We start from the raw sequence: 22,518 nt of genomic DNA, 5'->3' as shown, positions 1-22,518 counted from the left end.
AGTCAAGTCATCCCATCCTCTATTTGCCGGGGTGTCTAGTTTTCAAAAATATATAGGTGCCGGCAGAGCTAGTGTTCAAAAACTACAGCTAGGCATTTTGCCAAAAAAGGGTAATTTTTCACTGTGAAATTGGGGTGTGTCCATATTGCGTTTTGCGCCGTTTCCTATCGCGGGCACTAGGCCTACCACACAAGTGAGGTACCATTTTTCTCAGAAGACTTTTGGTAATGCAGGGTAGGTGGAAATTTGTGGATCGATGCAGATTCCAGAACTTTCCACCACAGAAATGTGGGGAAAAAGATTTTTTTAAACAATTTTTTATGTTTGCAAGGGATTCTGGGTAACAGAACCTGGTGGGAACAATTCAAGTCACCCCATCCTGGATTCCCCTGGGAGTCTAGTTTATAAAAATGTATAGGTTTGCTAGGCTTCCCTGGTGCCGGCAGAGCTAGGGTTTGAAAACTTCAGTTAGGCACTTTGCCAAAAAAGGGTAATTTTTCACTGTGAAATTGGGGTGTGTCCACATTGGGTTTTGCGCAGTTTCCTGTCGTGAGCACTAGGCCTACCCACGCAAGTGACGTATCATTTTTCTTGGAAGACTTTGGGGGACACGGAGTGGGTGGAAATTTGTGGATCCACGCACATTCCAGAACTTTCCACCACAGAAATGTGAGGAAAATGTGTTTAGTTTGACCACATTTTAGGTTTACATGGTGTTCTGGGTAACAGAACCTAGTGAGAGGCAGTCAAGTCACCCCATCCTGGATTTTCCTGGGTGTTTTGTTTTCAAAAATGTATTGGTTTGCTAGGTTTCCCTAGGTGCCGGCAGAGCTAGGGTTAAAAAACTACTGACTTTCACTGTGAAAATGTGGTGTGTTCATGTTGGGTTTTAAACCATTTCCTGTTGTGGACACTATCAGCCTGATTCATGAAGCGAAATAGCGCCCGCAATGGCTGCGAAAAAGCAATTGCGGGTGCAAAACACGGAAACGGCATTCAAGTACGAAATAGCAAATTCGCAAAAAAATAATAGCGATTTAAATAGCGATTACGCTATAATAGTCGCAGACTCCGGGTAGTCGAGCATTAGCGATACGGAAATAGCGACCAACCACGGAATCTGCGAAATGAATAGCGAAACGCAATATTGTCTCAATCGGCATTCATGAAATAAATACATTAGCGAAAAAGCGCTAATTCGCACGTTTGCGCGGCGCAATTTAAGGACAACTCAAAGCAGGTGGTAACCATAAAAGCCATGAATAAGTAAAATTTGAAAAACTGTTGGCCAATCACCAACAGGTCCAGGCCTGACCAATCACACATAAGGACATTCAGCAGCAGCATTAGGCGTTCCACAATGCCTGGGATGTACATGGTGGTGAGGCGGCGAAGGCTACAGCGAGCAGCACGGAGGAGACGCATGAGGCAGGCAAGGATTTACCGGCAGCGGGTCACCTTGCTGGGCCAAACCAGAGAACAGATTTATGCTAAATACAGGCTGAATGGGGAAATGATCACCTGGCTGATACAAGAACTCGACCCCATCATGCAGCACCCAACAAGGCGAAACAATTCTGTGCCCACACATGTGCAGGTATTGTGCAGCCTGCACCTCCTGGCCTCCGGCAGTTTCCAGGGCATAGTAGCCGCTGCTGGGGGGATATCCCAGCCCACCACGTCACGCTGCCTCCACACTTTTGTTGACGCCATGCTCAGCCAGCTCCACGGGCACATCACATTTCCCACGAGCCAACAGGAATTGGACCTGACAAAACTACAATTTTATAATGTCGCCCATTTTCCCCATGTCCTCGGCTGCATAGACTGTACCCACGTCGCCATCTGCCCACCAGCTGCCACGGAGTATATGTACCGCAACAGGAAGTCCTACCACTCCCTCAACATACAGATGGTCTGCAATGCCAAGACCATCATCACTGACATTGTGGCCCAGTACTCAGGGAGTACCCATGACTCCTTTTATCTTCAGGCACAGCGGACTCCACACACGACTGATCAGGGGAGAGTTTGGGGAAGGACACCTACTTGGTAAGTACACTTTGTCGACAATGTCACATTGCTATGAAGTAACTGCGCTGCACAGGCAATCAACATCTGCTACTCTCATTCAGGTGACAGTGGCTACGCCCTACGGGAATACCTCCTGACCCCTTACCTCAACCCTGCCACACCTCAGCAACGGCGCTACAATGTTGCGCACATCCGGACAAGGAACTGTATAGAAAGGACATTTGGCCTGCTCAAGAGCAGGTTCCGTATACTGCACAAGACAGGTGGGGCCATGTATTACAGTCCTGCAGCGTGCTGCCGCATTGTGGCTGTCTGTGCAATGCTTCATAACATTGCAACCAAGCGCCGGATACCTGTTGACATCTCAGGCAGTGAATCTGAGGGGGACGACCGGCCACCAGCACATGCGCACCATGCACGCGGGGAGAACCCAGCTGAAGGCCACAGACGTCGCAACCACATCACAGCTAACAATTTCTAGCCCACCCCCTTCCCCCACCCCACATATCACAATTGCATGCAAAATGTAATGATTACACAAGGCTAATGTGTGCAGTAAAATAAATGTATTTGTTTCATTCACAAGAAAAAGGTTATGGTTTCAACTATTTACAAATTACAGTATTCCTGCATACTGCATGTGAAGGTTCATGGCAGGCTTAGCGTCAGCCTGCGCCAGTGTCCCTCACACAGTGTCATTGGCGCCTCCGGCGCGTAATGCCCAGGCGCCGTTGAGGCTCATCCTCATCCTGGGCAGCTGTACCAGGCGTAGCCCTGGTGCTGCGCCTAGGTGGCGGGACCTGCGTGGCAGAGTGGCTGCTCACGCTGGAGGCACCCTCACTAGCATCGTCTCCCCCTACAATGGCCGGTAGCACAGGTGTATGAAGTGCCGTCACGGCGGTGGTCAGGTGCTCCAGCACCCTAGTGATGTCCTCGCAGCACTGGACCAGTTGGTGCTGCTGGGTGAGGGAGCGCCGCAACAGCTGGGTGGTGGCATTTGCTGCCACATAATTTGACCTACTATAGGCCGACAGCCGGCTCATCAGCTGGTGGTGGCGCCTGCTTGCAACACTGCGGTGTTTGAAGAGCGCAGCTGTGTTCTCCTCCATGGCCCTCGTCATGCGGTCCATGGCCGCCGTCATGCGGTCCATCCGCTCTCCAACTCCCGCCACATTGCGGCCAATTTTATGCAGCTGGAGCTGGATGGCTCCTTGCTGCTGCGACTGGCGCTGGTGGATTCGGAGCATGCGCCGCTCCACGCTCATGCAGGCATGGAGATGCCCATTGCCCCTCCTGCTGTTCGGCCGCTGTGTTTCGGATGTGGCTGGCCCAGATCTGGTTGCACGAGCTGCAGGTGTTGTAGCAGCTGGTGTTGCTGGTGCGGCAGGAACTTGAGGCACATTGGTGGGGTGCCTGGCTCTGGCAGCCGGTTGGCCGGCAGATGTGGGAGCACGTACGGTGGGGGGCCTGGCCTTGGCAGCTGGTTGGCCGGAAGATGTAGGAGCAGGTACGGTGGGGGGCCTGGCTGCTGGTGTTGGTGCAGCGGCAGATGCAGGAGCAGGTACGGTGGGGGGCCTGGCTGCTGGTGTTGGTGCAGCGGCAGGGGCTGGTGGCTGGGTTTCGGGTACTGATTCCTCCTCCTGGGCCTCCTCATCAATCAGCAGCCTCTCGCTGTCACTGCTATCATCGCCACCTGTGAGGGTAAGTGGATACTCATTAGGTGCATGTGACTGTCAGACGTGCAGATGTTACATGCATGCTGGGTGTCATTCCCTGGATGGCTGTGGATTTGCGCACTTTGGAACCTTTCTGGCCGCATTGTGGTACTACTACATTGTGGACATACTACATCTCCCACAATGCTTCAGGGCATTTCCTGATGCACAACATAGGCATGACTAAGGGCCAATGAGTGAGCCTATTTGGTCAGGGACGGTCATAGGGGACAGGGTCGCAGTCGCATGCCACTTACCTTGGGTGTCTTGGGTGGGGCGGGAGGAGTCCAGAGGGGTCACGCCAACACACGCCTCCCTCTCCAAGGTGTTCTCAACCTGGTCCTCCAGGGGTGTGTTGGGTGGGACAGTCGGTCCGCCACCTCCAGTGCCCGATGCCTCACCAAGGCGCTCCGCCACCCTCTCCTTGGCACGCCCTTGGAGGTCGTACCAGCGCTTCTTCAGCTCCTCCAACGACCTGTCCGCCACGCCCACCGAGTTTACGCTGGAGGCTATCCCCAGCCAGATCCTCCGCTTGTCCTGCTCTGGGACCTTTCTGGAGTTGGTACCAAACAGCCTGTCGTGGTTGGCCACCACCCCTTCAATCAGGTTCTCCAGCTCCTGCTCGGAGAACTTGAGCTTGCGCTTTCGTCCAGCGCTGTTGCTGGGGCCAGGGACAGGTTCCTCGGACATGGCGGTCGCTATTTCTGCCGTTTCTGGAGTCGCTAACGGTGCTTTAGCGTCTGCTTTCCGTCGTGCACACTCGAAGGATAGCGTCACTGTGGTGTTTGGGGGTGGGAACTGGCTGCTTCCTGGTTGTGATGTCATCACGGTGCTCGGAATGCGTCTTCCCGTTTTCCCGATCGCGCGAGAATGCGACTCGCATTCCCGATCGCACGGGATTGCGAGTCGCAATCCCGTGCGATCGGGATTGCGAGTCGCAATCCCGATCGCAGGTAGCCGGGAATAGCGATTTTTCTGCGTTTTTTGTAGGTCGCTAACGCCTTTAGCGCCCGCGTGCGAGTCGCTATTTTTTCCCCGAAAAGTACATGAATGCCGTTTTGCGTTTCCTCAATAGCGAGTCGCTATTAATCGCTATTAGGGACACGCAAAACGGCCCGTACATGAATCAGGCTGATAGCCTACCCACTTAAGTGAGGTACTTTTTTATCCGAAGACTTAGGGTAATTTAGATTTGTAAAGCAACTGTTATTACCTATTGACTTTTGATGCATTTCTGCCTTTCAAATGAAAGACAATGTGTAAAAAAGAAGTAATTCTGAAAAATGATCGATAATTCTCATGCTAGTATGAGTTTTCCCAATTTCGGAAATGTGCAAATATCTACTGTTTCTAAACTCTATAGTTTGTTCCCATTTCAGAAATACATAGGTGTCTTTCATACCGATTTTTCCATGTACACATTTACCCAGATTATTTGCTATATACCTGGTACATAATAAAAATCCATTGCAAGTCGCTGATCAGTTTTTGTCTCTGGGTTAGTCGGGTTCTTGGTGAACCTACAAGTCCTATATATCCCCACAACCAAGAAGGTCCAGCGGATGTAACAATATATTGCTTTTATAGAGGTGCTATAATGAGAAGAAGTTACATGTAAAAACATTGACACAAAAGGCTGTTTTTTCCAATTGTTCCTATATTTAACTGTTAGTTTCTATACAGAAACCTTGAAGGATCTACACACATGACCCCTTGCTGAATTCAGAATTTTGTCTACTTTACCAAAATATATAGCTTTCCTGGATCCATTATTGCTTTCATACCCATTTCTACCATTAACTGGAAGGAGGTTGAAAGCACAAAAAATAGCAACAATAGGCAATGTCCCAGAAAAATGCTAAAACTGTGTAAAACAATTTGGTATTCTGACAAAAGTCTGCTTGTCCCTGAAAGCTAGGAAGATAGTGATTGCAGCACAACAACTCCTTTTTTGATACAATTTTCAGGGGAAAACCCAGACGCTTTCATTTGCAGACCTTTTTTCCAATGTTTCCCCAAAAAAACAAAATTTAGCTGTATTTTGGATAATTTATGGGACCCCTCCAGGGAAATCCACAAACCCTGGGTACCTTTAGAATCCCCATGATGTTGGAAGAAAAGGACGCAAATATGGCGTGGATACCTTATGTGGTCAACAAGGTACAGGGGCCTAAGCAAAGGGGTTAAGACGCTGCTCAGTTGTTGCCAAATCCCTGTGAAAATCAAATTGAATATCAGACATGATATTATTATCCTGTACCCATGTATCCATCCTGGACAATAACAAATGTAAAGTTGTGGCACAATAATAAGAAGGATTGTTTCTTGCTCTTAAAAAAATGGGGGCGATCATTGCCTCTTTCCAGGAGCACAGGAGCAGGCCAGTTATTATTGCACAAAACAGATTCCTCAATAGAGGCACCCATAGGTCCACGTTAACTTTAAAAATATAATCTAGGACCACATCTGGTCCAGGAGTTTTCCTGAAAGTGCACTTGTTAATGGCATCAATTACTGCACTGAGGCAGATTGACTGGCTAAAGAGACGGGCGTATGCCATATCCATGTCGAAAACCTCACCCTCCTTCCAGTAGTGAGTTTCCAGCAGTACTGTCGAATACTGTTCTAAAAGGCTCCTCCCAACTATCAGCACTAATGTGACAGACTTGTTTGGGTTCCTAATAATTCAAGAAAAAAGACCTACTGAAAAGCTCCTACTGTGTCTTCCATTCCCTTCAGCTATCAGAAATGCTGCTGCAGAAATGCTGATCAGAACATCCTAATACTTGTGTCTAGTTTCATCCATCCTCCCTTACAAAGCTGTATATAGCCCTGCCGAGATCTCCTCACATCAACAATAGACCAGGGAGAGGCTTTCAAAGCTTTTATCAGGGATTTGTGGGTTGCTGAGCCTGACTTTTCAAACCATCTGCACGTATCAGAATCATTTGGTCACTTGTTAAGTACCAGAATGCCCGCAGTACTCATACACAGGGAGGTAAAGCCTTCTGTGATAATACTTACGTCCTCATTGGGTGACAAGCAGGCTCCAAAAGCAGGGGTGTTTCCTGCAATCAGTTTGTTCAGAAAGCAATGTACATCTACACGGTACCAACTGGTGCACATAACTATCCTACTTGAAAAGTTGATGGATCTCTTTGGGGAAAAGTAAAGTGGAGAGGTGTGGTGCAGTGGCCAGGGCAGCTGACTTTGGAGCACAGGGTTCATGGTTTGATCCCCGGCTCCGGCAGCAGCTCAGCCCAGCTCCTTGTGAGTCTGGGCAATAGCTCACTTAATTTCCACGAGGCCCTTCCGCCTTGAGACCCGTAAGGGTGAGTAGTTTGCGCTTTACAAATACAGATTTACATTTTTTACATTTTATATCACATAATCAAGTCAAGATTGATGACCAGACACAAGGGTTTGTGATCACTCAAACAATAGGCATTTACTTTTAAATCCCCCAACATGTGATTCAAACCCCTAGATATATGGATAACATTCATGATGCTAGAAGAACCATGGCCTTTGTAGGTAGGTATTGGCTGGATAGAAGAACAATCAATTTCTTGTGCCATCGTCAAATCATTTTTAGGAGTAACTTGTTGAGAACATTCCTGTATGGGGCATGATTTAAATGTAAAAATCCTCCTGGGTCAAATCTATCAGACTACAAATTCTTTGATCCTTGAATTTACAAGACATGATATTGAAATCCCCAAACCAAATAATAAAAATGTGCAAGCCAAATTCCTCTATAAACTTAGTAAAATAAAATCATCAAGTTACTCTACGACCTCTGTGTGTCTGTCATCAAGAATGTTTTAATAACAATATATACAAAATAACAGGAACATACAAAAGTGCAACATTTGATACCACAAAGCACTTCTAATGACTTCCAGCTGTGCACTAATTATCTTCACTGAAAAAAACACAACCAACCCTCCTTTGGCTCTCATCAGCTGCTGACTGTAATGTGAGATTGCAGAAGAATGTAAATCCATCAATTGGAAAATTTCAAAGCATCCATTTTTTCTGACAGTACACTATATCGTAATCTGACATTTAATTTAATAAGTCTGTATTAGATAATTTTGATCATGATTGGGCAATATTCCAGGAAAGAATGTTGATGCCCCTGAGATCACCTTCTCCCATCATCTGATTTCGAGATAGACAGATGGGACAGACTCTAACACAATAACATACACTGGGGGACACACTTCGACAGAAAAGCATACAATGTGCATGCAATAGAAAGTTGCTCCATAGGAGAATCATATGGTAATTGAGCTGCCCCCTACTGTAATGAGTCCAAGTGGTACCCCCTTAGCTCCATGCCCTCAGATGCCTCATATGTCTCAAAACATCTCAGCCATTGTAACACTAGAACAGTAGTGTGCTCGGTATCTTGATCTGTTGCTGACCCCGCTAAGCTAGTGGCAAGCTTCACAAGGGTAGAGTCAAAAGCATCCAAATGATCATTTAGCAGTTAGAGGCTCTCAGCCAAAAACAATTTACATTTGGCACAGGTAATATCAGTTTGAGCAAACATGTCAGAGTAGGGGACTCATCCTCATTTAGTGAAGGCGGAAGGTAATGGAGCTTCCTTGCTCAGAGAGGTTTTTTTATCATTTGAGAGCAGGCTCCGAGTTAGAAGCAGTAGAAGCTGTGGACCATGGCATTGAATGAGAGGTTAACCGCAGAGAGGGGCCCAATATAGATTTGGAACAAAAATTGGAATCATGTAAATCACATTGTTAAGTTTCCACTGGTGCCAGGTTAGGAACACCAGGAGCAGTGGGTAGGACCTGGACAGTAATAGATGATTCCTGCGTCAATGGTAAGTATCTGTCTGCTATTTCAATCTTCAAGATTACCCCACTGCTCAATTAAGAAAGCCATCAATAGTTGTTGAGTGTCTTGAGTCATTAGAGTGCCTCCCTGAACCTTCCTCTTCACCCTGTTACCCGTAAAGGAGAAAAGAAAGGAAAGGAAGAAAAATCAACCCTGCCCAACCAGCTGTAATGGGGCATAGCGGGCCCCCTCTTATTCTGTACCACTCAATGGTGCCTGATAGCACCTGAACTGTTCCCGCCTACACCGCCAAGGTCACCAGAACCACTAACAAAATCCCCAGTTTCGCTTCACTCCGACTCCCCACTCTGCTCCCATAAGCAGCAGGGATACCAGTTATTGTAAGCTTACTATAAATGTGCCCGTCCCAAACAAACGTGTATCACATGTGTATCACAAGGGTATCACATATGTGTTCACTATGCATCAAACATTCACACATGGGGGCTTCCAGGAGACAGGAGACAATCATGTGCAACATCTAGAAAACACGAGTTGAAAGGAAAGTCTGAGATACCAGATACCTCTCCTTTGGGATTACTCACCTCTACCATAGCCTCCATCCTCAGGTTTTCTGATTCCTCCACTGAAGATACTGCAGACAGTAATTATTGTGAGGACTTTTGCTCTCCCAAAGTCACACAGAGTCTCATCACATTTTTCCAGTGGGCCACAAAATCAGGGGAGGCTCATAGTAAAGTGCGTATCAGGGGACAGTGCTTTAAAAGCTCGGGGAGAAGGCTCCTTCAGGCACAAGCAGCCATGACTCACCACACGGCCCTGCTGCACTCCCATAACCACCCTATTCCCCCCATGCAGGAAAGAACACAGTTGAAGTGCAGTGCAGCCAGTCACTGGTTTCTGGCCTTCAGGCTCCAACCCCTTAGAGTGGACTCACTATTTCTACTAAGGCAGCCCCACCTAACCCTTCTGAGTGTCCTCGGCTCCAGTAAAATACCTGGTGTGATATTCCTAGTTTCTCTTGCACCTCAGTGTTCCTCATCGGCTGAGGCTGCAGCTTCACCTTTCAGGGTCAGCTCCTTTGAGACCTGTGGGTGGGCATGAGCAGGGGAGGGGCATATACTTGTCCTTGACTTTCGCTTGGCTGTTAAGATATGTTTGCAAAGAGAGATTGTCCTTCAAAGAGTAGATCTGTAGCACAATATTTAATCTACGGTACACAAAATACTAGCCACTTTCACTTCTTTTTCAGAAAGGGATGATTCATGGTACAAGACTTGGATTGTTGAGCAAGAGAGAGACCCAGAAGAAGAATGGATATAAGTCTGAGTGGGGGCAGAATGTCTGGTATGTAGCCTACAACCTCCCGAGAGGGCAGTGCCTTTGTCTCACATCAGACAACACCAACAACAGAAGAATCAGACCAAACCTCTGCAATTGTTTGGTTTCAAGTGGCAGGGCTTACGCCAAATGCAGAGGCATAGGCAACAAAGATACGGCAAGTTGCAGCACAAATGGCCATTCAGAGGATGGGTCAAGACTTTCTAGATGACCCCAAAGAGGTGTACCTGGATCAAATCTCAATAGTCTATTGGAATGGGAAGATGCACAAATGGCCAGAGCTCATCAGGCTAGCAATAACGTATCTGGCTTGTCCAATAGGCAGTGTGTCTGCTGAGCACGTGTTCAGTGCAGCTGAAGCAGTTGTCATAGTGAGAAGGACCAGTCTCTTGCTTCAAAATGTTGAGATTGACCATGATTAAAATGAACCACTCTTCAAACCTCAAGATTGCACTGTTCTTGAAACAACACAGGTGGAGGAGGAGGGGGGGTGATTGGTCAACTCAAGTGTGTTGGCTGGCCTTCACATTCTTCCTAAAATCAGAGATAGGTTAAGACACGGCTCAGTCATCCCCAAATCCCTCTGAAAGCCAAACTGAGTATCAGAAATGATATTATTATCCTCTACCCATTTCTCCAACCTGGACAATAAAACATGGCCCAATATTTTAATTGAGATGACACGTAATGATATAGGACGATAACAAGGATTGTTTTTCTCTCTCTTTATAACAATGGGGGTGATGATTGCCTCTTTCCAGGAGCACAGGAGAAGGCCAGTTATATTTGCACAAAACAGATTTGTCAATACAGGCCCCCATAGGTCCACTTTAACTTTAAAAATAACATCTGGGACCCCATCTGGTCCAGGAGATTTCCTGGAAGCACACTTGTTATTGGCATCAATTACTGCACTGAGGCTAATTGACTATCTGAAGACATGGACAGATGAGATATCCACAGTTAGCAGTAGCAATGTGAAATACTGTTCTAAAATGTTTCTCCCACCTATCCACACTATTGTGACAGAATTGTTTGGGTTACTCATAATTTGAGAAAGAAAATACTATAATACTCCTACTGCCTCTTGCATTTCCTGCTGCTATCAGAAATGCTGGTGCAGAAATGCTGATCAACATATCCTAATCCTTGTATCTAATTTCCTCCTTCCTTGATTCCAAAGCTGTGTGTAACCCTGCCGGGCTCTCCTCACATCAACAGCAGACCAGGGGGAGGCTTTCAAACCTTTTATCAGGGATTTGCGAGCTGCTGAGCATGACTTATTAAACCATCTGCAAATATCAGAATAATTTGGTCACTTGTTAGGTACCAGAATGCCCGCAGTACTCATACACAGTGAGGAAAAGCCTTCCATGATGATACTTGCTTCCTCATTGGGCGACAAGTAGGCTCCAAAAGCAGGGGCATTGTCTGCAATTAGTTTGCTCAGAATGCAATGTGCATCTATACGGTCCCAACTGATGCATACAACTATCCTACTTGAAAAGATTAGGCTCTACTCGGAGAAAGGTCATATGACATAATCAAGTCAAGATTGATGACCAGACACAATGGATTGTGATCACTCAAACAATGAGCAATTACCTTTAAATCTTCAAACATGCAAATCAAATCTCCTGATATAAGGATAAAATAGATTAGGGTAGGAGAATCATGGCCTTTGTATGTAGGGATTGGCTGGATAGCAGAACAATCAATATTTTGTGCCATTATCAAATTATTTTTAGGAATAACTTATTGAGAACATCCCTGTATGAGGCATGATTAAAATGTAAAAATCCTCCTGGGTCAAATCTGTCGGACTACAAAACCTTTGATCCCTGAATTTGCAAGACATGATATTGAAATCCCCAAACCAAATATTACCAAAATTGTGAGCCGAATTCCTCAATAAACTTAGTTAAAACATTATCAAGTTGCTCTATGACCTCTGTGTGTTTGTGATAAAAAAAGTTATAACAATAATGAATAAAAAAATCACCATAGCTGGAACATACAAAGTGCAACATTTGATACCAATGTGCTTCTAATGACTTCCAGCTTTGCACTAATTATCTTCACTGAAATAAACACTACCAACCCTCCTTTGGCTCTCACCTGCTGGTGACAAATGTAGGATTGCAGAACACTGTAAACCCATCAATTGGAACATTTCCAAGCATCCACGTTTCCAGACAGCACACTATATTGTAATTCTGAAATAAAATTTTACTAGTCTGTATTAAATAACTTTGATCAAGCACCGTCTATATTCCAGGATGGAAGTTTGATGCCACTGAGATCACCTTCCCCCTTTGTATAAGATATGGGTAGCATTGGTTTAAAAAACATGCAGAACCGTCAGATAAACTGTTCCCCTCAATGCCTCATAGGTGGTAACATAACCTATTTTACAGTTCTCAAGTCATTCAATATCTGCACTATCCTCCCAAGGAGTAAATCAATTTGCAGTTGGGTCATTAAAGTGAGGGGCCCTGGGTGCCCTTATTAAGGTTTCTGTAACAGAAGACAGATCCTCATATTTATAAAAGTAACCTAAGGGATGAGCATGAATTCGCCACAACAATGAAGTGAGGTAATTCAAATAACACAGCAAATCTTTCACAGTTGCTGTTGTTCCTAAAGTTAATCACAACGTAGTTACAGTTCTTTTTGTTTGGCCATTTCTCACCACTCCCATCCTTCTCACCAAAATGATCTCACCAAATAAGTCCTCATAGCGACCTACATTAGAATGTATCCAATTCACAGCCTTATACTTTAGGTTCTTTTCTTCTGTTTTTGAGATAGAAAGGGACAGACTCCAACACAGTACCATATAGTGCGGGTACAAACTCTAACACAATAACATACAGATTTCATTAGATTGGAAGTTGCAGTACTGTATTGTGCCCAAACTCCTGAAGAGAACCATTAGGTAATTGAGCTGCCCCCTACTGTAATGATTCCAGGTGGTACCCCCTTAGGTCCACGCCCTCAGATGCCTCATATACCTCGAAATGTCTGAGCCATTGGAACACTAGAACAGTAATGTGCTTAGTATATTGATCTGTTGCTGAACTAAACCTTTTGTCTTACAGCTGATATTGTAAGAGTAACCTGTTTTCAATGTTGCACTCTTTTTTCTTCTTTTTTCAGCTGTTTTCTCAGTTTCTCAGTTATTTCTAAGTACTAGTAGGCAGCACTTTACTTCACTTTAATGTAATATTCACTTTTTTCAGCAATCAAATAGTGAATTACCAGGTTTATGAACTAGAAGAAGAGACATACATCCTCTCAAAAGAAAACATGGGTATTTATAAGAATGTATTTTCTTTCATAAAATACTTAACCTCATTATTTTTATTCGGTCTAATTTACATACTAGTATGTGCAGTTGAGGTAGACCGTTGACAAGATTATTACATACATTGTACATATTGTTATGAAGAAATCTTAACAGTGAAATAATTTTACAGTGAAAAAAGTAAATATGATGTTTGCCATGCCCAGTGCTCACCCAGGCACAGCACTGCCAGCAATCTGGGTTTGCTTGTGTTCTTGTTCAAAGTGGACTTGACTTGGCATTCCAAGCTGAATTGTTCCTGTTTCCGCAGGGCAAAGTCTGAATTGCATACGGCTCACTCCTTTCTGAGGTGGCATGGGAGGATAAAAAAAAACTATGGACTGGAATGCAAGTTATTTCCCGAGGCTGAGATTAATGTCGAATCAAGGTGAAATCTGCCTAACTAGTTGTGGAAACACCAATTAAATGTAACAGTAACTTCAAAAACATCCATATCTCACTTCTCATCACCAAGAACCAACTCAGTTGCTGAGAGTGGACATACCCTTTTTTAGCTTTAGTTCCTATCTCATTGAAACTGGGGCTGCAGTGATCAGCCTTAAGCACCTCACCATCCTGATACACAGAAAACAGAAGGCCTCTATTGACCATTATTTCTCCAGGTTTCCGGCCAGCTTCCTCCCCACAGGCCTCACTGTCAGTCGTCTAATACAAACAATAAAGACCCATAACGAGTTTGATGGTGCGGTGGTGGGACTGCCCCCCGCCACACCACCAAACCCATGTGCAGACCGCCTGCCCTATTATGACTTTTTAAGTCAATGGCAAGCTTTTCCTTTGGCGTTCCCACAGTGGTGCAGATATTGCCAAGCATTTAGGTGCCTCTGGACCACCAGGGTGGTAATGGGGCGGCTGCAAGACTGCCACCAGTGCGCCACCGCGTGTCTGGCGGTCCTCGGACTGCCAGACTCATAATAGGCCCCTAAGTCTTTCTTTAGCTAACAAGAAACATGACAACTCATCTGCAAGAAAGCAGCCGACTGGCAAGTTAAAAATTAAGGGTTTTTGAAACTTGCAGAGTATTACTCCGTAGTTCCATAAAGACTCGGCGAGCGGCTGAATTTCGGCACGTCATGTTGCTCTGCTGGATTTTAGCACAATATACACTATCTATTATCTTTCTCAAGATGTCTTTCTGTATCATTGGTGCGGCTCTGACGGACAGCTTCATATAAATGGGGTCAGCCGGCACTGTCTTCATTGCCTTCAGAGACAGCTCCGGTGCGAAGCCCCGGCATCACAACCCGGACCCAGACACTGTTTCACTCAGGGCACTTCCACCGATTCTTCACCTCCGTAACGTGCTCTTGCAGCCGCCAGGATCGATGGTCCACACATGGAACTAGCCAGGCAGGATGTGCGCCACGCACCGCTCAGTCCCGATCCCGCAGCTGCAATTAAGGATTTTCACAGGAACTTGCGGCTCCAATGCACGCTGGGTCACCTCGAAACATTGGGATCCAACCTTAGGATGTAACAGCGCTGGATGGGTGGATTTTGAATGTATTAATGTCGCCCGGCCGGCGTAGCTGCACTAATGGGCGCCCATTTTGCTTCTGGCTCTCTAGTGCACCCATAAATGGTACAGTATAGTTTGTATAATAAGTCACGTCCTAAAAGGTTTACAGGACTGGAATCACACACCACAAACTGGTGCCTTTCTTCAAAGGACCTTATTTTAATAGGAACTGCTTTTATTACAGGGTTGGTCATTTGTTAATTAGCAACTCCTATAACTTAGATTATTTTTCCAGAGATTGGTAGGTTTGAAACTTCTGCTGTTCTAAAAATGGAACGGGCAGCGCCTGTGTCGGTGCTGAGACTAACTACTGAGTACAAAGTATCGACTTACAAAAATATCTAGTAAAAAATATTGTGGCATGGAAATATCATCAGCAAGAATATCGCTGTAAAGAATATCTGTTTTAAGGTAAGTAATATTGATTTATAATCTATCCAAATTTTAAATATAGTTTACAACAAATATAGTTGGTTTTAATTTTGTTGTTTAATTATTGTTACGTATTTTGGTATATATTTTTAATGTATATGATCTAATGTGTTTGTATAATTATTGTTTATGTTTTTTAATGTATTTGTACATTTTTAGAAGGTATTACATTTTATTTAGGTAATTTTTGTTATGGTTAGTATCGTAGCTGGTTGTGGGTTTTTAAGGGGACAGGGTGGGAAGTAATTTAGTTATAATAAATTAGTGATGAATTTTTAATTAATATTATTTTTTTAATTATTAATTAATCATGTTAATAGTGAAATAAAAATAATAAACGTTTATGTGTGTGTTGTTCAGTGTATAGGGTGGAAAGTACTTTCATTTGATTAAGCATGTTAATAGTGTATATAATATTTTTTTATTAAAATGTTATTGGTGGGTTGGGTTTATAAGGCTAGAGGGCGGGAAGTAATTCAATTTTCAATTAATGAATAATTACTTGTTAAGTAATATTAATTATTTATTTGCTAATTAACTATTTTAATTGTGTAAAAACGTTTTGTAATTTTAGGTATGGGTTCTGGAGTTTATTGGGGCACAGGGTGGGAAGTAAATTAATTTTAAGTCATTTATATTTATATTTGCATTTAATAATAATTATTCAATTTATTTTAATTGTGTAATACATGTTTTTTAACTAAAATTGTATGTGTGGGTTTGGGCTTTGTTGGGGTATATGGTTGGAAGTAAATGTATTTATAATTAGGTTATAATTAAATTTGTAATTGATAATTATTACATTTAAAATCTATTATGTTAATTGTGTAATTAATTGTTTATTACATTTTAGTAGTGTATTGTATATGTTGTGGGAACATATTGCGTAACGTATTATTATTTGGTAATTAGTTTGTTGAGAAATATTTTTGTTAATAGTGTAAATTATTATTGTTAAATATGTTTTTATATGAAATACATTTGTTTTTTTAGTAAAATACTTATATTTTAAATTGTATTTTATTTTTGCAATTATTTTATTGTTTTATAGAGAATTTGTTTCTTAAGTAGTATTAATTGCAGTGTGAATATTTTTTTTTTTTTTTTTTTTTTTTTTAAACCTTTATTGAAGAACAGGTATAAGTACAAGCGCTGGCCAACAACCACAGGGGCCGGCCGCAAAGTCAGGAGAGGCAATAAACATAGCAATGTACACGACAGAATGAGCACAGGATGGATGCAACAAACATAACATCGCCAGCGCCAGGATAAAGAGGTTTCATTTTACATTATATAAAGGAGGCAGTAACCACATCTACCAGCGCGTCATGCAGCATATACCGAAAGAGAAAACGGGGGGGGCGGGAGGGAACAGCCCCCCACGCAAGCCGATGATATAGTAGGGCAGAGCCCAAAAATCACACACGCCCATATCAGGTACAAAATAGACAGAGAATACCAACAAACAAATAAAGTGGACGCCATACGTAACAGCCCACCCGCCCCGAAAAGGGAAAAAGTGCAGACGCTAATGAGACTAAGGAGTAAACACCAAGGGACGCAGCCCACCCCCTGAGAAAGACAAAAAGGGACCATAGAAGAAAACAAACTAAAACAACAAACACCCCTCCCACCCTACATCACTGTAATGGCTACGGTCTACCCCACTAACAGCGTGCCTGTCGCCCAGATTTACCCGAAATATAGAAAAAGGAAACAACAACAAGAAGAGAGGAAAATAAGAAAGGGAGAAAGAGAAAAGGAAAGCAAGGAAAAAGGAAAAATTATAAAAGTGCAAAAATAGGTCCCATAGAAACTAACAAAAATGAAATATAACCCCCCACCCTACACACATGCAGAGGCTATGGTCTACCCCCCCCCCTAGCAGCGTGCCTGTCGCCCCATAAACCCGAAATGCAGCAAGAAAAGAAGACGGAAGAAAGGAGAAGAGAAAACTAGTGAAGCGTAGAAAAAAGGAAAAAAAAAGAAGATAAGAAATGAGAATTTTCACACAGGAATAGAGGGAGGAAGAAAAGGACAAGCTGATCTATCACTCCCAAAAGAAGGATGCGGGGAGGAGCCCACACAAAAATAGATCTCCCGGACCCCAAGCCGCCCGCAACCCCTACGCATTGCGAAACAAATGGTCAGCGCCATGCAGAAGCGGAGGAAGAATTCCGATGAAGCAAGCGGAGCAAGCCAGGAACAAGCCCAACCCAGGCCCCGCCCGCCCATGCACCCAACACACTAAAAGACCTAGCCCTGGCCCGATCTAAGATGTCCTCCTGCGCCCGCCCCCCCCGGGAAGCCAGCAACCGCGAAGAGAAGGGGAGAGCCCACCCCCCCCAAGAACAAAGAAACAAAATGGCCACACTCGGCAATAGTGAAGAGTCCAAGGACTAAGTAAAATTTGCCAGTCCCGGCCAGAGTCAACACGTAAATGGAGCAGAATGTCAAAATCCTCAACACCACACATTGTGGGAGATAACGATGTCCCCAAGAGATAGGCACAGTCGGACAGGATAGGCAAATACTGAAGCAGCGGTCCCTGGAACCCAGTGGGCGAGGTTGCTTTCCGTGTTGGGGAGAGAGACAATGTATCAGTGCACAGGCGGGAACAATGTGGCTCGTTCCCCATGAACCGGCGAAGCTGCTGATCAATTCCACACGTCTCCGGCAACAATGTCTCACAGACCGGGGACCGCGGAGGCAGTGTAGCAGAGCAGGGAGAGAGGACGGGCAGAGTGTAGTCCAAATCAGCCAGGCAGCTATCAACTTTCCCCTCCAGCAGCCGCAAGCACGTTTGCCAGGCACCCCGCAGTCTAGTCAGAGCCAGGAAAACAGAGGTGAGAGTAGCTTGAGAGTGTAGCTCCATTACCTCCGTAATATAAGACGCGTCAGTCAAATCAGCTCCCCAACGAGGAGCAAGCCGGGGATTTCGAGCAGGAGCCAGGGCGCCATCCGCCATTGCCTCAAAGGAACCGGTCGTCATGCTCCCACCGTCAAAGCAAACAGTGATTCCAGGCAGAGCCGGCGCCAGGAGAAAATGAACCGCTCCCTCGGGACCGGACAGGTCCGCAGTCGCAGGCTGCACACCGTGGGGGGGGGGGGCCCTCTCCGATCGGCACAGGAGAGGCGAGGCAGTGAGGGAGTAATGGCCGCCGAGGCGCCCCCGGCAGAAGGGAGACAATGGATGGCGATCCCGCAGCTTTTAACAGGGGGAAGGAGCAAGTCAGGCTTACAATCGGCCAGCAGTTCCAATCACCCGATCGCCATCGGAGAGACCGGTTAACCAGTCGGTCAGCCCAGGATGACGGCGCCGCTACGAGGTAATTGGTTCCTGTAGCCACGGCAATCACAGGCGGCGCTGTGTGGAACAGGTCCCGGGACCAGGGCTGGGGTCGTCCCCTTCGTGGATCTCGACGTTTCTCAGGGTGCCGGGCAGGCAGAAACTCCGGAGGGACACCTCCGGAATCAGGAAATCACCCCCGACACTACGCCGGTACTCAGGTACAGGATAAGAAGCAGGATTATGGCGCGGGATACAAGGGCTCGAGGAGCCGGGAGATTACACGTCCGTCTCCGCGGCCATCTTGGCTCCTTCGTGCAGTGTGAATATTAACTTTTTTCTTTCCGCAGTCCAACAGTTTCCCTACTGTTGCACTGCCTGGAATGGAAATTGTACCCCTCCGCAATCGAACAGTTTCCTTACTGTTGCACTCATTCATTCAAATCTTTATTCCATCTCTGTACAAACAGATCGTAAAAGCACAATTTCATCAAATAGTCAGTCATTAAAACAGATCACATAAAAACAAGAAAGCGTTTAAAAAACGTATTAAACTTTTTAGGTACCTCATTAAAACCAAAATCACATATATGATTTGATCCGTAAATACTAAAATTAAACAAAATTCAGAGCAGCAAGCCCGTCACCCTTCTATTTCTCCAACAAGCCCACAGAAAAGATGCTACCATAAAATAAAAGTGGGGGTTAGGAAGAGCTTTTAAAAAATGCACTGCTACTCTGCATTGTATGAAGTTTTGACACCTTAAGATTGGGAGGAGGAACCTTTCTCTTTCAGTATGATAGAACTTGCAAAACAGTGCCAGTTGTAAATCGGACTGTTGCACTCATTGGAGTGGGAATAGAACATTTTACCCCTCTCCAATCTAACACTTTCCCTACTGTTGCACTAATTTGAATGGGAATGGTCAATTTTACCCCTCCGCAATTCAACACTTTCCCTACTGTTGCAGTGACTGGAGTGGAAATAGAAAATGTTACCACTCTGCAATCTAAGACTTTCCCTACTGTTGCACTCATTGGAGTGGGAATAGTCAATTTTACCCCTCCGCAATCCAACACTTTCCCTACTGTTCTACTCACTCTAGTGGGACTTGTAAATTGTACACCTCCTAAGTCCGACACTTTCTCTACTTTTTATAAGGTGTAGTGGGACTAATGCATGCATTGATTAAAAAAGAATTTTAGTTTTGTTTATATTGTTTTAATTTTTTTTAATATGTTTTGGTTATTTAAAACTATAATTATAATTATTAATGTTTTTAAGATCGTATTTGTTTTAAGTAAATTCAATTTTTTTATTTTGTTTAGTTTTTTATTTGTAATTAAAATGGTTTGTTTATTAAATATGTTATGTTATTAAATACATGTACATACATTTATTTTTTATATATTACATTTAAGAAAGTTTTCAAATATAATATAAATTAAAAATATCAATGTAATAACGTTTTAAAATGTCATTATTGTATATAAAAAATATGTATTACTATATCATTTTATATATTTTGAAAATGTGTTTTTTGTTAGAAATGGGGGTCTCTAGTTGGCAATGGCTGGTGCCACTGGCCAAATAGGGACCCTTCTTCCTAAGTCAGGGCAAGAGGGCCACCCCCTTTGATAACCCCTGCTCATCCCTGTGGTAACGTAGCATGAGCAGTTAGGCCTATCTCAGAGGCAGTGTGTGAAGCGTTTATGACCACGTAATAATAAGGCAGTAATGACACCACAAAAGGACACAACTCAGGTAAGTATTGAAAAATAATAGCTTTATGTAACAGTTTAACTCAAAACTCTCAAAGCGTATCAAGTACTACAATTCACGTCAACCCGTAGGGACTCAAACAGAAAGACAATAACGTATGCACCAAAGTGTGACACTGACAAGGGTCAGGGCCAGGGCCTACACGACCAGTTGCACACCAGATACCTGTCGTCGAAAGGGGACACAGCAAGCAGCTTCTCGAAGAATCAGAAACGGTGACAGGCGGACTCCCAGTGACCAAAAGTGTTGGGGGCTGAGGTCCGCAGCGTGCACCCACAATGATTCGGGCACTCGGGGACAGGAGGGTGCTCAGCGGCAGCACCACAAGGCTGTGGCGGCCTAGGCTAGTGATGGCGCTGACTCTTGTCGTACAGCTCCGTGGTGGGCGCACAGTGGCAGCAGCTCTTTCTTAGCTGTGACTTCCCACGAAATGATAGCAACAATCTTCAACAAGGGTGAGCCAGGTGCGGGCCCACAGCGGTAGCAGCTCTCACTCAGCTGCGGCGGCCCACAGGACAAATCCCAAGAATGCAAAGTTGCAAAAGGTGCAGGCGCTCAGTGGCCACAGCTCTCTCTTGTCTGCGGCGGCCCACAGGACAATTCACGATGGTGCAAAGTAGCAAAGGGTGTGGGCACTCAGCGGCTACAGCTCTCTCTTGGCTGCGGCGGTCCACGGGACAAATCATGATGATGCAAAGGGTGTGGGCACTCAGCGGCTACAGCTCTCTCTTGGCTCCGGTGGCCCACGGGGCAAATCACAATGAGGCAAAGTAGCTAAGGGTGTGGGCACCCAGCGGCTACAGCTCTCTCTTGGCTGCGGCGGCCCACAGGGCAAATCAGGATGATGCAAAATAGCAAAGGTGTGGGCACTCAACGGCTGCAGCTCTCTCTTAGCTGCGGCGGCCCACGGGGCAAATCACGATGAGGCAAAGTAGCGAAAGGTGTTGCCACTCAGTGGCTACAGCTCTCTCTTAGCTGCGGCGGCCCACACGACAGAGGATGGTCTTGGCCAAGCTAGCACCAGTGTGGATGCACAGCGGCTGCAGCTCTCTCTTAGCTGCAGCGATCCACACAGGTTCAGCGAAAGGTTTGAAGGTGCAGATTCCGGTGGGACTCAGTGGCAGCGGCCTACACGGATCCAGCGGAAGAGTTGAAGGTGCAGATTTAGGCAGGCGCTCAGCGGCGGCAGCTCTCTCTTAGCTGCAGTGGCCCACACAGTTTTAGCAAAAGGTTCAAAGGTTCAGAGTTAGGCGGGCTCCCAGCGGTGGCAGCCCTCTCTTAGCTGCAGTGGCCCACACAGGTTTAGCAAAAGATTCAAAGGTTCAGAGTTAGGCGGGCTCTCAGCTGCGGCAGCTCTCTCTTAGCTGCAGTGGCCCACACAGGTGTAGCAAAAGATTCAAAGGTTCAGAGTTAGGCGGGCTCTCAGCGGCGGCAGCTCTCTCTTAGCTGCAGCGGCCCACACAGGTTTGGCAAAAGATTCAAAGGTTCGCAGTCCATGGTCCTCACAGTAGAACTAGAGGCTCCGGATTACTGGACGGAGGCCTCACCTGCAAGTAGAAATCCTCGCACAGGAATTCCGACGGCTGACGGGGTGATGTCTAATGTCCCTGAAACTTCTGCAAATGGCGCTCTCGATTATAGGCCCTCAGGTAGTTTCTTCGGCAAGCTTGGTGAAAGTTTCAAAGTCCTTTACTCTGTTCGCTCAAACAGAGTTTCGTCTTGACATTCAGAAGGAACTCAATTGAACAAAGTTCCAGCGCAGCATTTTATACCTAAAAAGTCTTTGTTCTCTAAGGTCGCAAATCACTGACTTCAGTCAGAACCAGTTCGGTGGGGTCGGGGAGCACTTGGTTTATAAGGTGACATCCTGCCCTTTCAGAACGAGGGGGTCTGCTATCAGACACCCAGTGGGAGATGGAGCCATCATTCACCTTGCCAGGCACGGCCCTGCTCGGATCAAAGAGTCACTCCTTCCCACTCTCTGTATACCGATCACTCTCTCCAGCCAGGTCTGACCCATCTGACCCTGCTGCTCCAAAATGAGACAGCCAACACTCATACTAGCAACAACCCGCAGTAAAGCTTTAGGCCAGAAATTACTTCATTTTCAGGAAAGGCATTTCAAAACATGTGATATATAAATGGTCCTTACTAAAAGGTGGCCCTCAATGTCCTGAGCATATACATATCAAACTCGAAGTTCCTATCGGGTTCCTT

General features: G+C 45.3%; 1 protein-coding gene across 7 annotated transcripts in view; it reads left to right on the top strand.

Annotated features, from left to right (window-relative positions):
* Positions 1-22,518, top strand: part of ZCWPW2 (zinc finger CW-type and PWWP domain containing 2) — a 918,117-nt gene that overhangs the window by 616,322 nt on the left and 279,277 nt on the right. For all 7 annotated transcript variants that reach the window (XM_078663943.1, XM_078663945.1, XM_078663946.1 and 4 more), the window contains exon 7: positions 13,154-13,224. In XM_078663943.1, the coding sequence (XP_078520069.1) occupies positions 13,154-13,224 (71 nt within the window). The remainder of the gene's footprint in view (positions 1-13,153; positions 13,225-22,518) is intronic.

Source organism: Lissotriton helveticus, chromosome 10 (genome assembly GCF_964261635.1).
Source record: "Lissotriton helveticus chromosome 10, aLisHel1.1, whole genome shotgun sequence".
In the NCBI taxonomy this organism is placed as follows: domain Eukaryota; kingdom Metazoa; phylum Chordata; class Amphibia; order Caudata; family Salamandridae; genus Lissotriton; species Lissotriton helveticus.
Note: the sequence above shows the minus strand (reverse complement) of the source record. Positions and strands in the feature narration are given on the sequence as shown.